The sequence below is a fragment of the Physeter macrocephalus genome, chromosome 7, assembly GCF_002837175.3.
Source record: "Physeter macrocephalus isolate SW-GA chromosome 7, ASM283717v5, whole genome shotgun sequence".
NCBI classification, from domain to species: domain Eukaryota; kingdom Metazoa; phylum Chordata; class Mammalia; order Artiodactyla; family Physeteridae; genus Physeter; species Physeter macrocephalus.
In genome coordinates, this window is record NC_041220.1 from 32,332,927 (window position 1) to 32,351,768 (window position 18,842).

The 18,842-nt window shown below is 37.3% G+C and overlaps 1 protein-coding gene across 7 annotated transcripts in view; it reads right to left on the reverse strand.

Annotated features, from left to right (window-relative positions):
* The window catches only part of LRBA (LPS responsive beige-like anchor protein), an 813,910-nt gene that overhangs the window by 34,507 nt on the left and 760,561 nt on the right, over nucleotides 1-18,842 (reverse strand). For 4 of the 7 annotated variants that reach the window (XM_055085920.1, XM_028491755.2, XM_055085924.1 and 1 more), the window contains 3 exons: nucleotides 15,169-15,361; nucleotides 10,625-10,687; nucleotides 5,460-5,615 (listed from right to left, as the gene is read on the reverse strand). In XM_055085920.1, the coding sequence (XP_054941895.1) occupies nucleotides 5,460-5,615; nucleotides 10,625-10,687; nucleotides 15,169-15,361 (412 nt within the window). The remainder of the gene's footprint in view (nucleotides 1-5,459; nucleotides 5,616-10,624; nucleotides 10,688-15,168; nucleotides 15,362-18,842) is intronic. The other 3 variants (XM_055085925.1, XM_055085921.1, XM_024126674.3) reach the window with 1 other exon arrangement.

An 18,842-nucleotide genomic window follows, 5' to 3' on the forward strand; every position in this document is an offset into this window, starting at 1 on the left:
CCACCCCTCTAGGCGGTCACAAAGCACTGAGCAGATCTCCCTGTGCTATGTGGCTGCTTCCCACCAGCTATCTATTTTACATTCGGTAGTGTATATATGTCCATGCTACTCTCTCACTTCGTCCCAGCTTACCCTTCCCCAGCTTCTGTATTTCAAATCAGGCTTACATGAACTAAATTTTGATAAAAGAACTAACATATTGTCACCACAATTTGAGCCAGGTCATTCTTTCTTTGTTTTAATTGCCTGAAGGATGAAAGTCCCTGGAGAGGCGAGAGGATGATGAAATTAAGATTATGACGGTTTAACAGTAATGATTAGGGGCAGGGTGAGGACGGGGGTATCCAGTAAACTTACTGTGTATCTAGGATGTTAAACACAGGATGAACTGTTCACATACCAGTGTGAGAAAAAAACCTTTTAGATTATTTTTGCTTAATCAGATATGGTGTTTATAATTCACAGAAACTTGTCTAAAGAATTAAATATCTATAGCAGCCCTTCCACTCTCCCTATAGTTTCTAGCTAACGTTTCTCTTAGAAATGTCTAGAGAATCTACAAATGAATGTCATAGAATGTCTACCCTTAATATGCAGCATGAGGGTTTCTTCTTTTTTCAAATAAGCATTTCAGTGGGGTCATAAAAAATACAATTCAGATGTTCAAGATAAAAACCATTAAGCTGGAAAAAAAATCAGTATGCCTAAAAAGTTTATATGTTTAACTTGGAACACATCATAACCTATTCTAAAGCTTAAGGTCTCAATTAAGTATTGGTATCTACACGTATCTACATGTATAAACTTTTCAAGATAACAATACATAGAACTAAGAGTATTTCCACTAAATTTTTAAAAGTATTGGTTTTAATAAACCCAAAGCTTATTATAAAGTCTGCAAATTTATAAGTAAAATACTGAGATGTACTTTATCCAAATCAGATGGAAAGTCAAATACAGTGTTTTCTCTTGTACACAGTCTACTAAGAGAAACTTAAGATTAGATTCATATCAATCTCAAATTGCAAAATTAATAAAGGACATTTTTTTCTCCTATGGATAAAGACTTTAGTCAAAGCAGGTATTTTAACTGCTAAATGTTAAAAATGTTCACTTCTGAATTTCTTCAACCTTTTAAATTGACACCAAAACATTTGTTTTAAAAATTAGCTTTTATCGGGCTTCCCTGGTGGTGCAGTGGTTGAGAGTCCACCTGCCGATGCAGGGGACGCAGGTTCGTGCCCCGGTCTGGTGGGATCCCACATGCCGCGGAGCGGCTGGGCCCGTGAGCCATGGCCACTGAGCCTGCGCGTCCGGAGCCTGTGCTCTGCAACGGGAGAGGCCGTGGCAGTGAGAGGCCCGCGTACCACAAAAAAAAAAAAAAAAAAAAATTAGCCTTTATCAATAAAGAATATGGTAAGAAGAAGTCAAGACTTTCTAGAATTAAAAAATGGAAAAGAAGAAAGCAAATTAAATATTAAAAATCTAATAATTTTTGCATCATTTCCAATTTATATGAAGGACAAAGTAGAGAGGTTTAGGGGTAAAATGGGTGGGGTTAGATTAGAGACAGGCCTTACTAAGGATGAGACAAAAGTTGGGGAGCTGAATGCACTCCATTCGAAAACTGAAGGTTAAATCAGTGAGTTTTAACTACTGAAAAAACTAAACATCCCGTAATGTGATTATGTTTTTGACTTCTGTATGTACAGTGACTTCTGCCTCAGCCTACACTAAATGCTGAGAGCATGTCCACTACAGGAGTGATGTAAATGGGTTATTTAGAGTAGGCCTATGTAAGATGTGATACCCATCAATTCAGTGGGTTGTAGAAGTGAGGGTGAGTAAAGCAACTGCAATTAGGTACTTGAGGTCACGGCATACAGGAAACCCAAGTGCTCCACGTACACCAGGAGGCTTGCAAAGGAGCAGCTATATGCTTGGAAGATCGAGATGAGGGAGTGACATTTAAGGATTTACATCTAAAGAGTTTCATATTTTAATACAAATTAACTTCATTCTCTACAATTTATCCTTTGGGCTCAACTTTGGAAAACATTAGTTTTTTCAGTTTGCTTTTTTCCTCTTCTGGCAGCCTTCCTTAGCAATATTTGTTATTGCTATGAGGTTGAGGTTCACTCCTCCTAAACAAATCACAGCATATAAATACCTGCGGCTCGTTTTGGTAAATTATTTTCTGATAATCTCATAAGTGTTCCTCAACCTTTATTTTTTGTTTCCTTTAATACCAGTCCACCTCTCCACACACTAATATCAAATATTACCACAAGCACTAGAATATCTTCTTTTTGACAGAACAAATTTTCTAGTTAATGTTTTATTTGACAGCTATGCTACAAATAAAAAAAATTCAAGCTCAGGACTCTGCACCATTGAATCTAAAATGTGGCCTGAAAATAATTCCCACTGCTGAGGGAAGGTTTTATTGTTGCCTCTGCTGTTCTGGTTGTGTCCCGAAAACATGATTTATGTTTAAAGAATTTCCTGTTACAACCGTGTTTCTCTCTACCCCCACTTCCCTGCCCCGCCAAATCTAATAAGAGAAGGACCTTTTTTTTTTGGCTTATGTGCCAAAATAAAATTGAATTCAACACTTGTGATAGCTATGCCATTATATATTATTGATCATACAATTTTTCCCTGTGTCTCTGCCAAACTTAGGAGAAAATATTTAATATTCCTATTATCATAAAAACACAGACACATTTAAAATTTAAATAATTTAAAATAAAACTAGCATCAGAGTTCGTATACAAGATACTAAGAAAGATATCAGAACTATCATTTGAGATTTTTTCACAACTTTCCTGGCAAGTATAAATATTTTTAGTGTACATGGTAAGTCAGTCCCACTGAAATGAAGTTTAAAATGAGGCTACTTCTTAGAAAATGTTTTATACATACACACGCATATGCATGTTTTAAAAAGTAATAAAGTAGAAGGCTTTTGGAAAGAGGGGAAGGAACGTCATCTAGTTTATTAAGTAAAGTAACATGGCAGACGCTCTAGGAACCTAGTTTTTAAACAGGTAACACTTACATGAGATAACATGGTATAGTCACAAAGATGCCACACCTGAAGTCCAAGGAGTTGGCTTCAATGCCAAGTTCTAGCACCATTATCTATGCAGATATCAACAAGCTACTTACCCTTTCTAAACCTCAGTTTCATCACCTGAAAAATGGAGCAAAGGACACCTACCTGTTCTATCTCATAGGATAATTGTGAGGCTGATACAATATCATGTATGAGAAAGAAGGAATTCTGTAAATTCTAGAGAACTGTGTGACTATAAGAATTATTTTAATTATTAGTATTATATAAAAGGGAGGTTAGCTTTGCTTTACAAATATTAATATTCAACGTCTTTTTAAAATGCTATGAAATGTCAACAAACTCAAAAAACCTCAAATGTCAAATCCAAAGGTTAACATATATATGATCCCATTTTCTGACATTCTGGTAAAGGCAAAATTATAGGGATGAAGGCTACATCAGCGGTTCTGAGGGGGCTGAGCTGAGGGAAGGGGCTGACCACACAGGGGCAGCACAGGGGGTTCTGGGGGACCTCAGCTGCTCTGCATCTTAACTGTGGTGGTGGTGGCAGCTGCATAACTGTATACAATGCCCAGACGAACAGAACTATAACCAAAAAAATCAATTTTACTGTGAGTTAAAAAATAATTTTTAATGTATAAAAAACAATAGCAATCTAAAAGAATGTTTAAGGAAAACTTGTGAGAGGATGTAACAATTTTAATCTGAAAGTTTGTGTGAGAAGGGACCACAGTTTGAGGTCAAATAATGCCAAGGTTGTCGTCACCATAATAGTGAAAGAAAAGGTTAAAATTTAAATTTGATAATTAAATCAGAGAAAATTCATTATAATAATAAATGTATTTTAGGAAAGCTTACCAATCCCTATTGCATTTTTAAAGAATTCAGAGGAGTTTTAGATTCAAAAGTCATCAACCTCACAAACCTAAACATCTAGTAAAAACCCAAGTAATCAGAAAGACCTGAATGATGATGTTTTCTTTCTTTCTTTATTCTACAGAATAAAGATGGAAATTACGAGAAAATTAGATCAATTCCATAGGACAAAAATTAAACAGGACCATGCCTGAAAACAACTTCTAGGGTTTATTCTATGCACAGTACCTATTTAACTATTTTCCCCTACTCTCTCATTGCTATGTTGCAATGCTATCATCAAAATATACCTAGGACAAACTCCTTGGATAACCAAGAATTAATTTTTTACTATGCTATACTTACTAAGGCAGGAGCATGGACTCATACATTTTATAGAGATTATTAACATAACTGAAAGATGATTTGCTGTAAAACATTTAATTAACTGGAAATTGCCACTTCTAAAAATTTCTTATCCCCCATTTAATCAAGATATTTATTTGTAGATCCTTGTTTTAGTTGAACTATCTACTTCCACAGTATCTATCAAGTTCTAATGCATTAATATCTAATTTTAATTATTTTAAATATACAACTACATATTTACTGTAAGTTTACTTCATCCTCTAACAGTTTCTAAAATACTTTAAAGAGACTCCATTAAATTTTTCAGTGTTCTCAATTTCCTATATGCAAAAATATATAACTATTTACTGGACTGGATATCATATAATAATACTGATTTGAGTTTGGTTTGTCCCTTGGGAAGATGCATGCAAATGAATATATAGACTTAAACTTTTATTTATTTATTTTTTTTGTGGTATGCGGGCCTTCCTCTGTTGTGGCCTCTCCCGTTGCGGAGCACAGGCTCCGGACGCGCAGGCTCAGCGGCCATGGCTCACGGGCCCAGCCGCTCCGCGGCATGTGGGATCCTCGGGGCGCGAACCCAGTTCCCCTGCATCGGCAGGCGGACGCGCAACCACTGCGCCACCAGGGAGGCCCCTAAACTTTTATATTTTTAACAAGACCTCCTGTCACACATAAAATCAGTAGTCAGCTACTTTCCTTCATGATGGTGTAGTTTTCAGCAAGATTCTGTGCAGAACTGGGTGGAGGCAAGATATCTGCTCCCAAGAAATAACACTTAATGAGAATTTCCATTAGGGAAAAAATAACCTTTATATAACACCTATAAGTATGTGCACTTGCCATAAGATTATGCATATACATGTGCATACAGTATTTACATACCAGGATATGCTTTCGAAATGAATCGTTCATTCTGCAAGTATGAAGCTTGGGAGACAAGCCTACCAAAAACTGCCTCTTAAAAGCATTCTGAAGTTAACTTAATAATGGACTATAGAGTAGATTATTACTTGAAAGGAGAAAACTGTCTTTATGTCACAAATTTTAGAATTCTGTAATTTTTAGAGGGAAGAAGATGAGAGCATTCTCAAGCCTCTGAACATCACTTGTCTTAAACTTTAGTTCACTGATGAAGAAATGATGAAGTTACCTGTGTCTGCAGAGTAGACGCGAAAACTCTTATCCCAGAAGCCACAGAGGAGAACGTAGCGGTTGTCCGAAGTGATGACAAAGCACTGGGAATGCACTTGAATACTTTGGTCTAAAAGGTCAGTGATTTGCCTCCTGTGCATTCCTGTATTGCTGGCTATGAGAACCGAGGAAGAAAAAAAAGCCTCCTAAACCCACACGCGCCAAGAAACCCCACAGTTTGTCACACTGGGGGCTGGGGCTGAGGGAGGAGAGACAATACATTCCAGGATAAGAATATCTGATCTTTAATATTCAATATAGTAATATTTGAAAAACCAAGTAGGAAAACACAATCTGATTGCTGGAAGAATACGGGTAGCCAAATTCAACAGCTCAGTATGAAATTCTGCCTAGAGGAAAGAAACAATAATACACTACAATTTTAAAATACGTAGTATACAATTCTCAGAACATGCTATCTAGCTCTTGGGCAGGACCAAACTAGATTAGAATCTCCAGATCGCATCACAGTTAGGTTTGTGTTTCTGACAATCTCATTACATCTACTGTCATGAGAATGGATTCATGTTGTGACAATCTATTACCTTTAACTTTTTGTCACAAGGAAGAGATACTAGAATATAAATGTCATATATTTGAAATATTGTAGCATCTTGTACTACTTTGGCTTTAACAGGTCTTTAATTTGACTACATGTGAACTCCCATTTCCCCTGTTTACAGCTGCACTTGCATGTAAGGAAAGGGTAAAATGACTATTTATTAAAGATACTTGTAATTGAAGAAGTCAAAGCATATCACACTGCCACTTTCTTACTCCCTCTGTAAGCTATGAAACAAGCTATTCTGGCAGTGTGTTTTCGAAGCGCTGCAGAGCACCTGAGATGGGCTTTGTCACAAGGCACAAGGTCAGACACAGAGCAACATCATGCACATGTGAAGAGTAACAATCCTCCAGAAATACACTATCAAGTGTGTCATTATCAGCAAAGGAATTCTCATCGAGATGCCTTTTTTGGCATTATGAAGCCAACCAGATAGAAAGCTTTGTTGCTAGTGATCGAAGAGTTATTTCATCACCAACTTTCCAATACAAATTATGGTTCTTACATTGCTAAAGAAACCTGATCATACCAGACATGAGAACAAACAAAATAAATTTCTGCCTCTGATTATTATGTTCTTTGTACCACAGTTTGCAGTTTTTTGGGGGAAAAAATACCATAGATGTACTATTGATAAAAATTTTAAAAAGAAATATATCTATGTTATATTCATTGTATGTAGTAACTAAGTTAACATGGCCAATTCAATAGAAGGCTCAGAAAGTAATATGGAAGAAAAAAGTGTTCAAAATACTCTCCAGTCCTGTGCTGGAATACAGAGGAATAAAATATCCCTTGCCCTCATGGCATACGCAACACAGCAAACATATTCATATACATGTGAAATACTGCAAAATTCTGCTAGTGTCTGACTATACAACTTAACCATGTAGGATTATTAGATAACTATTTGATAATAGGCTTCATATTCTTTGGGGAGATTAATGGGCTAGAAAGTGATAGCGGTAGTAAAAAGGGCCGATTCTAGCCGAGAATCACTCCCCACCTCCTTCCACACAAAGGGAAGTTGCTGGCAGATGAAAAAAGCTTTTATGTATCATAGTGTATCATGGAGAGACATTAGCATCTCACTGCAGTGAAGCTGTGTGATACAATTTAGTTTTTTAATTCCAAGAAACCTAGCAATTAAAGACAAGATATGTAGTACTTTCTATACTGGTTACTACAGTTCTTCATTCCACATGAAAATTATAACAATGTTTATTTTTGCCAATGTTTATATGACTTTCACTCCTATGATACAAACTTTCACTCGTCTTTTTGGCATGATTTCCTGGGAGGAACTAATTTGACAGATCTGGGCAAGTGCGTAATTTTGAATTGAATGACCACAAAGTACCCATGGGTAAAGGCTGATTCCCCTTCAGCATTCAGATGATCTATTTTCCAAATAAGTGCTTACTTATTATTTAACATTGCAACCCCCCATCCATCCATCCATCCATCCATCCATCCATCCATCCATCCATCCATCCATCCAATCGATATAATCTCCCAGCTGCCTTTCCTTTATCTCTCTTTATTTTCTCTAGTAAACTTCCTGAGATTCCATACTGAAAGTATTTTTATTTGATGAAAATTAGGTATATTTGTCTAAATAAGCAGTCTTCAAACTGGGACATGCATATCCCTTGGGGTATAAGATTTCCCAAGGGACACACAGGCACAGATGGTTTTAAGGGAATCAATTTCTAGTTCCTCAACTTTCATATGTTCTCTTGCCTGAAACAGATTTGCCTGAGAACTCTCCTGTGAGTTTCCCTTTCTTACCTCCCTTTTTGCATGCTCTTGTTCCACTAGATAGAATTTTACTCTGGTGCTTTACCCCAGGATAAAAAAATCTCTTGAGAGACAAAAAAAGGGACAATTCAAAATACTGATGTGATGCTGGAAGGTGAACGCCTAGGTATCAAATCATTCTGCAGGGCAGGTGGTTTCCAATTCATTGCTTTCTATAAAATGGAAGGAGGATCTAATCATGCTGTCAATTGATAGATCATTAAAAATAAGTTTCAGTGATAGATTGTTAAAATGGTTATTTAATGATAGACTGTAAAAGTAATCCTTAATAATACATCACTCTGTGAATTTTGTCACATAACTCAGAAAGAGTTCAAAGATTTGAATGACATTGTTAAAATAAGACTCTTTCCTTTTCCATCTATTTTCTTATGAGAGTAACATTCCTCAAAGCTTCCATCTATTAAAAAAAACAAAAAAAAACCAAAAGATTGTCTCATTCAGCAACAAATGTTTATCCATGAATACATGAACAGAAAAGCCCTATTCATTTCATTAAAGCTGTATTTCCTATTTCCAATAAATATGTGTTTTATGTTCAATAATATTTATTAAAATTTTAAATTGTAATAAGTGTGTATTAATAATATTTGTAATAACTCAATGCAGATTAACTTTTTGAGCTAGCCTTACGGTCACAGGAAATGTCAATGTTTAAATTTACATACATATTTTTATTGCTGAAAACAGTATAATAGGGTAATCAATTTTCTAAAGTTAAAATAAAATTGTCCAAGGAAAGTACAATGAAAATATAAATTCAAGATGAGAAAGGAATACATAAAATTTTCAAATGTTAAAAGCTTTTTCATGCACTTTTTAAAACAGAAAATGCTGACTCTCAAGTGACTTTGATATTTAGATTCTATTGGATGTATTTAAAATTTTATACACTATGCCAAAAACTATAACCATTGTTAACTATTTAAACTTGTGATGATGTCACATTTAAACTTTCAGATGTCAACTTAAAAATGTGTGAGAAGGTACGTGGTTTTAAACAATTATTTTAGGGGATAGAGGAGCAAACAGTCTGAGGACCAATGATCTAGAGTAGGGAAGAAAACTATGGCCTGCAGGCTGAATCTGGCTTGTGCCTGGTTTTGTATATAAAATTTTACTGGAGCACAGCAATGCTCAGTTGTTTATATATTGTCTGTGGCTGCTTTTGTGCTATGACAGCAGACTTAAGTAGTTGTGTCTGAGACTTTATGGCCCACAAAGCCTAAAATATTGACTATCTGGCCCTTTACCAAAAAAGTTCACCATGCCTTGTCTAAAGGGTCACAATTTCTGAATTAATTTAGACTTTATGCTATATGATATTCATTGTCAAGGTTTAAGACAAACAATGATTCTACACTTCAGAAATCAGGCTTTAAGTAGCATAGCAAATGGGTCTTATTATTTTCCTGACTCTTCAAACTTTACCCAAGTGAGCATTTAAGTTTTTAAAAAATATATGGCAAATCATATCTACTCAAAGCAAAATAAGATTTAGGAACCAGGGTAGTAATTATCCTTCATATAGATAGTTACTTCTTAGATTTCTGCTTATATTTGGGGAAATGATGAAAGACTTAGTTTTGAGCTTAAGGTTACTTTAGTTCATCTTGATAATTAATCTGCAAATGGTGGTCATTTAGCTCTCCACTGAAACAATGGTGTTAAAGACAAAAAAAGGTGACATACACATAGGGAACACCTTGAATTTTAAAATAATCAATGAGCTTATTCATATGCTTTATCTAAAAACTTTAAAATACTAACAAATTTACTTGTGGCAGGGCAATTTGACAAAATGGCAGGCCAAACATCCACGCTAGTAGCATACCCCTGCAGCTAGGTAATCAAGTTTTTTATTCTAAAAGTTATTGACTAAAATCTTCAATATCAAGGCTTAACACTCTTCGTGAGGCCACATTTGAAATCCCCACTCTAGGCTGAAAAATGCTAAACTGGAGATTTCAACTAACCTACTCAAAAAGCACAACAGCAATTAAATATTCTAAGTCATCTGCTGCAGACAGTCATTTCATCCCAATGGCTCTTTCTGGTCTACTCCTTTTTTCTTTTTTTTTTTTTTTCACCCTAAGCAAATTTAACCTCCAACGGCAATTTATTGGGCCGTAGGACCCTAGGAAAATGAATACAAATACCTTAACACTGCCATTGGCTGGGCCATATATTTCAACTTGGAAACTGCTCTGCAATTGCACATTAATCCCCTCAGATTGAATGGAGGGTCTAGGAAGAAAGGACTGATCTCCTTTAATGATGAAACCCTGGCACTACAGTTTTATTTTTCACAACACAGTGCTGCTAAGAACCCACTGTTATTATGAAAATTTCCCTCGCAAAGAAGCTCCATCACATCACTGGTACACCAGTTCATCATAACGTGCCTCGCTCCTGCTCATCAACAAGTCTGAGTGATGAAAAGATCCAATATTATCCTGACAGAACTTCATGCGCATTCTCAATCACACATTATTACAGCATCCATATTAATTTTCAGTGACACGCGTCCTAGGCCTGTTCAAATTAGGCAAACCAACGACGGGGAGTTGATGAAATACCAGCATAGCCACAGCTCATTGCATTCCAATTTGCATGCAAATGGTTTATCAGGAAAATTCCATTCCCAGCAACCAGCAAGTGAAAAACAACTGTAATCTACACTTCAGGGCCACCATACAGAGCTTAATGAATCGCAAAGAGAGAAGGAAGTGACAGACCTATGAGAGGATCGATTTCCACTGGCAGCTGGCATGGCTGGTCTTGTACAGCACCTTGATGAGCTGGAATTCACAAACAATAAAAAAAAAAAAAGCATTATTTTTCATATACTAAACTACATTAAAATGCATAAGTCAAATCTCATGTAGAATTGTTTCTAACCTCCAAATCTCTCATACAGTTTTGTAAAATTTAAACAAAAAAAATTCCAGGTGCTTCTATGGCTAGCTTATTAAACATTTATTTTAGATTAGTGCTGTTCTGAACATGTGCCATCAGCAGTGGCTCCAGTCCTAGGCCATAAGCTATAGCAGATGCTTGACTGGCAACCTCTGATTCTGCAACAAAACAAAATTAAGTGGTAAGGCGCACTGAAAACAAAATGTGACAACCATCTGCTGACTGTAGCAAATACTATTTTTTTGTTACTTCTTAAAAAGGCAGTTTTGAATGCTGCAGCACAAAGGAGCCACAGAAACGTCAATTTATGATGGAGAAAGGGAAAGCTCTAAGTCAAGGAACATTTAATGTTTCATCCATCACGTAAAATCAATCAATTGAAAGTTTGAATAAAAATAAGGAAAGCTATCTGCAGATAAATGTTTTGGTTAAATGCATGTGGCTGAGATGTTTTCCTAAAGATCTGATTGCAGTTTTAAAAAAACTTTTATTAATATTTCATATTTCCAGAGTTTCAATTTAAAAATACTCTGAGAAGCAAATGAGTAACAAAAATCAATCCATTCTAAGAACAGTTTGTTTAATTCTCAAAATAGTTCTAAAGATTCAGATGTACTTGCTTTGTGATTGAAGGGAGACTCTGTGGGCTGTCTCCCTGTGAAAGGGCAGAAGGGCCTGAGGCCGAGAGGAGGTGCTGTGAGACGCAGAGAGACCACCGGCCAGCTGAGCAGCCTCAGGCAGATCAGAAGCCCCAGAATGAAGGGTTCAGAATAGATGATCTTTTTCAGCTTTGTAAATCTGAGAGTTAAATTCTCGGTCCTTTTCCAAATGATTTTCCTTCAATAACTCAGCCATTCAATCTGGTCCGCATCTGCCTTTTATAGACTCATGAGCATCTAAACTACTGCTTGGTTGGTATCGGAGCTCTGCTTGATATCATCAGGTACTAAGATTACGATGATATTGCTATCGTCAGATTTTAAGAAGTCTTTCTGACTGTCCTTGAGGGGCTGAAAATAAACATGGGATACATTCCACTGGGTTCATTAGATTAATTCTAAATTTCTGATGTTAGCACTTCCCCTGTTAGTAAGTGTCAACTTTTCAAGGATTTTTCAATGATCTTTTGGAAGATCATTAGTACTGATAAAATAACCTAAGTACAATATCAGCACTAAAAATTAGAGTTGAGTATATATAAGACATTAAAGTAGATGAAAAAAGGAAGGCATATGACTCCCTCTTTTACTGAAGGTATTGTCTTTGCTGATTACTAGCTTTGCCAGTAAAGAAATCACAGGACACATATAGGGAATCATCAGGGAGAATGCACCACAGCCTCTGATATACCCAACAGGGCCATTTACTTCCAGTAATACCAGTGCCAATCAACACTAATACCTTGAGAAGTTTTCTCTACGACTTTGAGAATCTGGGATCATAGAAACATTAAAACCAAACTGTCAGCGAAAGAGGTTTAGGAGCTTAACTATCTTTGGTGATGCCTCAAATCCAAGTTCTGCCACTAACTGCCTGTGTGACACCTTGGGCAAGTTACGTCGTCTCGGTGCTTCAGATTCCTGCTCTGTAAAATAGGTTAGATGGGTTAGGTTGAACCACATGAAATCACCAATACCTGGCTTTCTGACCTACAGAAATGGCAATTTCAACCTAAATACAGCACCTACATCCTAAGGTTGTTGAGGGGATTCAGTGAGTTAATACGTGTGAAGCGATTAGAACAGTATTCAGAACCTACAAAATGCTCTATAAACATTAGGTGCCATTACTTTATTGTTTCAGAGGCTCTGCAAGGTCCTTTGAGTGAGATGGAAGGATAAAGATGATTTTTCCCCTAAATCAGGACTCAGACACTGCATTGACAGGAGCTAGCTGTCTAATGAACAAGCTATGGAAATCACAGAATCTCAGAAGAGAACCAGAATCTAAACTAAAAAAACCTGCAACATGAATTTGATATTCATTGAAAAAAAAGCTGTTAGGAAGTTTTGACATTTGTTTTAAATCAAGGCATACTGACAGGTAAAGGCAGCACAACATAGGATAAAAGATCAGATTTATGTAAATAAACATACCTGAAATGAGGCACAGATTTAATAAAATGGATGCTTAATATTTTTAGGTGTAGGTGTACTGAGAATTGGAGATCACATTGTAGAAAGAGAATCACCTGTGTATTTCCATATGTTACCATTCTTTGTAATTTATCTGGTGAAGAGTTGCTGTGTCGTACTATAAAGCCAGAGGATGGGGACCAAAACCACCAGTGACACAAGGTACAGACCCAAAGAAAGCCCACTAGGGAGAATTCTAGGCAAAGAATTGGCAAAATGTATGCAGTCTCCCAAGCTCTTACCTTACAGAAAAGTGAGCTTGGGCTCAGAGCAGGTGGAGGTACCATATGTGGTACTCCAGCAGAGGGACGTGCCCCTAAGTCACTTTACAGATCTATAGAAAAGGGGGGGATAGGGAAGAGAACAGCTGACAATCCAGTACTGATACTAAGGGGAGCCCAGGGAGATGGGCTTGCTCCAAAGGGGAGTGTCAGGGGCTCAGCCATCAGTGCTGAGGGAGGGAGCCCAGCGACTAAGTATCCGCTGGAGACCTAGCAGCCCTCTAGCTGAGACAGTTCAGTTCCTGCTGAGCTAGCTCATTGCTAGGCTAAGACTGAAGATAGGGGTGGAGAGTGCTCAGGGCTTTCTAGCAGTTGAAAGGTTTTGTCCCTCCTCACATGTACTGTCGCTCTGTTTAGACTGAAGAGGTTCTCAGAGCCACCACAGCCAGCCACCCAGGATAAGCATGGTTTGCGGTGTGGGGGCCCTTAGGCCACACACACTGGTGCTTTTGCCAAGCTCTAAGGGTAACTGCACACAGCAGGGGTAGATCCTCTGGTGTGCATGACAGAACACACCATCAGCATGTTCTTCTTCTAACGAGTGGTATTTAGAGAAAGAAACAAACAAAAAAAGAAATCACAGTTGTTAATCGAATTATAATCTTTGGTCCCAAAATATAAGTGTGTCATTTGCATACACATTTACCTCTGTAAGATATGTTCGTTGGAAGAAAAGGGACTAAAAGGGCCTAATAATAGAGATACTATACCTGCCTTGAATTTTACCTTCTCTACTGTTATGAAATCTATTCTCTAATCAAATATCGCCATTCACTTCATTTCTAATGGCCAGGAAAATGGCTATCTTTAAGAAGTTCTGATACCAACCACAGATTTGTCATGATGCGTACCTTATTACATTACTGAACATAGTTAGTGCACCTACTTTTTGTTTGAACGTCAATTCAATCCTGTTCCATTCTAAAATCTCTTGCGTTTAATTTGGCATGAGGCCCTTGTTCAAGAATTTATATTTGTGCAACCATTTCAGGTATTATAATGGGTAGTGCTTTATGCACATTTTACAGATTTAATAACAAGTTAACAGACTATTAAAATCCATCTTTTAAAATTTCCTACCTAAAACAATGGCTTGGGAAAAAAAAGCCTACAATCTCCAGGACTTTAAAAGATTTTCCTTCTGTAAAAAAAGAATTTCTAACTAGTGACCAAAAGGAACAGTGCTAAATCCAGATCCCAACATTCCTGTTCTAATGAGAGACAATAAATCACAGAGGGGTGATCATAAAACTTGAGTCAGAAAACTTGGGTTCAAACCTGGCTCTGCCACTGACTTGCCATATGTGATACTGAACAAGGCAAGCTCCCTGGGGCTCAGTATCTTTACTGGTAAAATGTGGGCCTAGACTGGACGAACTCTCATGTCTCTTCAAATGTTGACTGTTTGTGATTCTGATGGTTATTTCAGTATCTTGCCATTAGTTACGCTAATTATTCAGCACTTAATGAAAGAACAGAATGTACTTATGGGTTTGTAATATTTTAGCTGGGTAATTTAAGTGTTCTTTTTTCTATCATCCACAACAAATACTTCCATGCCATGTACAAAAAGGCACATAGTAGACAATCAGAAGTGTTTATTGAGCAAATGAATAAGTGGAAAAAAGAGGAACATCTGGTAAATAAATACATACTATTTATGGACACGATATAGAATATCATTATATGAGAAATAATATTTATCTCCAAGGAATAAAGACAAACCACCAGATGCCAAAGAAGAGTTTATGTTTTAACTTTTGTATTATACGCCTCAGAGGGAACTTCTTTAAACCTTTCAAAGTACGTTTAATTTTGATTCAGACTAATGCTTGAAAACTAAAAAGCTTAAATGCTGAGATATAATATATTCGGGTGGATATTAAAATATCTTTACACCGCGTTCAGCAGTTATACTAGGCCTTACAAGGGTATTTCTTTACTTACCCGGAAGGTTGTGCCACTTGTTCACGGCAAACAGCCTGTTAGCGGTGACCGTGATCACAGCAGGAGTTGCCAACCCAGGCTGGGTGTTGGCCGCCACGTGAGTGACAGGGGAGTTGGAGGGGAACTTTAGAACCATGATAACATCCTGCTGAGCTTGGTCTGTGAACATCAATGGACTCTGCAGGAGGAGATACTGTTGAGTGGGCAAGACAAGATCCAAATATACAAGAAGGAAAAGACAAGGAAAGACAAGAAAGAAAGGGTGCAGGAAAAGAACAGGGAAGACCATGTTAACACAAGTTGCAAGTGAGAACACAGTGAAGCAGAAAGGCTTATAGAAACAGCAATTAGTATTTGTTTGGTTTTCGTGTATGTCATTAGTTGAATTTCTAGGTGACTGAAGTAAACTACATTAACAGAAACACTTTAAAAATCCATAAATTTTATTAACTCCCTTCCCCACCCAATTCCCATGAAGAACTAAAAGAATGATTTGATTTCAATTCTAAATAGGCAAAGTATTGGGGATTGTGTTAAACCATTCCAATTGCTATTATGTGTCCAGTATTGAACAAAAGAGAAAAAAGGAATGAGAATGGGCAATAGGCACAAAAGCAAGCCGTGGTAATTTCCAAAGACCATCAAAAGTTGTGTTGAGTTAGCATGAAGATTTTGACAACTAAATAATGAGATAATTAATTAACAAATATATTTTAAAATAACAGCTGTACAGCATGCATATATTATTATAGTAGAGAAATAATTTATGAATGTAATACACAAACTTAATTATAAAGGTGTTTCAAAGCAATGCATAATTAAATGTACTTGTAAAAACAATATATTTATATAGTGTACCAAGTCATAAACACTGCCCTATTATAATGCAAATGCCACTGCTTTCTGCTGCAGCTAAGGATAAAGAGAAATAGCTAGATGCCCCCCTCCCTCTTGGTAAAGAAACTAAAGCTCAAGACTTTTGATTTCTCCTTTGAAAAGCAAAAAGTAACTGAAAATGTTAAACAAAACATTGTCTGTTCTAATAACTAGCAACAAAATAAATCTGGAAGACTATTAAGATTTAGAACATTCCTACAAACCATATGTCATGATCCGAGACATACATAACACCACTCTGATTTATTGGCTTTATTTATACTTTGTGGTAGTATGCTATCGTGCAGTAATTGCACTGTGCATTTTCAGCAAATCTCCTCTACCATGTCTATTTTCTAATAGCTGATTAGTATCATTCAGAACTGAAACACTTTGATGAAGTGCTTCTGGCTGCTTTCCTCTTGCCATATTTCAAAACACCAGGTATATGTAAATGTGTAGGCACATATATTTAACACGTATTTATTCAGAACTGCTAATAAAAAATTAAATACATTTGCATTTTTATTATCAGTGCTTTTTAAAAAAAGTTATTAAGAGTACTTAGAAAAACATATTGCACTAAGAATTCCTATTTGCACTCTTTGCATAAAGGTGTAAATAAAGGCAACTAATAAGCTACCCAGACACCCTTCTAAGCAAGTGGCTAAAAGCCAATCAATATTATGAGTTAATCCTCCCTGGATGCTCATTCAATTAAAGGTGTCAGTAATGCCTCATCTGATGTGGCCTCAATTAAATCCAACTATCTGATGGTGTGAAAACACAGGGGGATACAGCAACAGCAGCAAAACCAGACAAATAGGCAGCCTTCATGTGCCTGCTAATTACTACACCTGGTGTATATTATGGCGCATGCACTTAACGCAGCACGAGGTGGCTTTAATTTCTGCTGCTACATTCGTGTGTGTGTGTGTGTGTGTGTGTGTGCTGCAGTGATGGCTGATGGGGGAACTCATCTGAATGGTAGTAAAAAACAATTAATAACATTTGGGTCTTTGATTTTTAAAACCTCTGATATCAATAAGTAACCTTTGCTATACAAAGAACCTCTTACACAGTTTTCAGGAATTCTGTGAAATTGGGTAAAAATGAGAAACAATCAGCCAACCACAAAATATCCTATACGCTAGCTTTGATGAAGTTCTGGGAAAAGGAAACGAATGTCATTTCAGAACACCAAGCCTTACTTTTCAACTGCGTAGGTTTTTTAAAAAATAATATTTACTAAAGTCAATTTATAAACTCTGAGAAAGTCAGACTAAAACATACATCATGAAGTCTCACTGAAAGGAAGTTGATACATATTTCTGAGCTTAACAGCTCATGTTGTAAATACAATTAGGCTCAAATTGAATAATTCCAATGTTTATGCCCTTAAAAAAACACAGGAAAATCTCTAACGTATAGGAAGAACGTCTTGTTTACTTAGTGCCTCTAGTGGCCATCTCTTAGCCACATGGCAAGGACAAGCCCTTTTGCATAGAAAGCCGCAGACACCATATCCAGAACCACCCCATGCATCCTTCCAACCAGCTGTCTCTCCGGCTGTTCCTGTGCATTTCATCCTGACTAGAGCTCCCAGTGCAGGCAAGCAGCAGGAAACTCCTGGGAGCACCATCACATCCTTGGCTAGTGCGTATGGAATAAGGAACACTAGAAATAAGAAAAAGCCCAGCCCAGCATACTGGGCTAGTCTAGAGTCACAGTAACAGCTATGGATGAGCGGGAAAACTGGTCAAATGGGGGAAGAGAAAAAACCCTCATCCAATCCTGGGTGCCTCTGCGAGCCCAGTATGAGGCAGAAGAAGGAAATTGCTAGCCAGATTTCATTCGGTTTTCCCAGATTAAGTATGCACTCGTTGACAACTCTGGTTTCTTTCTAACACACCTTTCTTTCCCACCCACATAGGTATGAGAGGAAAAGCACAATTTGCACAGGTCTGAAAAGGAGTTCAGGTATTCGATTCAGAGGATGAGGATAATGGGAGAGATGGCCTCCCATCCTCAAATAAGCATGTGCCTTCCCAGCCTTGCCACCCTCGGGACAGTAAAGCTGATCTGCCTCAGTGAACCACTCATCCTTTTGCCATGGAGAGAGGCTTGGCAGTAGGAACTCCCTCTTGGTCCCAGTGACCAAGGCTGTGCTGTGACCCAGGTAGAAAGTCAATGGAGCAGTGGAGGTGCTTCCATTAGCCAGCACTGCAGCAGCCTGCATCTCATTGACAAGCTATTACTAAAACTAATTCCAAACCCCACACATAAATCATTCTTACTATTTTTATGGCATTATCTTCCATTGTTCTTGCCAAATGTTCGTTTTTCATGTAGTCTTTTCACTAAAGCTACCCTTTATGTTCTTTTAAACATATGATTTCACCTGCTTAAAAACACTGAGGGGAAAAGGTTACGCAAACAATTTTTTAAATGCTTGTGATTTATAATAATGGTCAATTCGTATAGAGAAAGAAGGGGGAAAATAGACTTGGAAGAAGAAAGAGGATGACAAAGAGGGCAAAAGGGGAAAAGACACAAAGAAGAAGGAACTATGGAAAGAGAAAGGAAGAAAGAGAAAGAGGGTCAGAGGCAGAGAAGACCACATCTGTATCCCTGGCCCTTCCTGGCATCTAACAAAATTCTACCATTCTAAGCCACAACATGGAATCAGAATCCATTTTAAATTATTCAGGGACTTCCCTGGTGGCGCAGTGGTTAAGAATCTGCCTGTCAACGCAGGCAACATGGGTTTGAGCCCTGGTCCGGGAAGATCCCACATG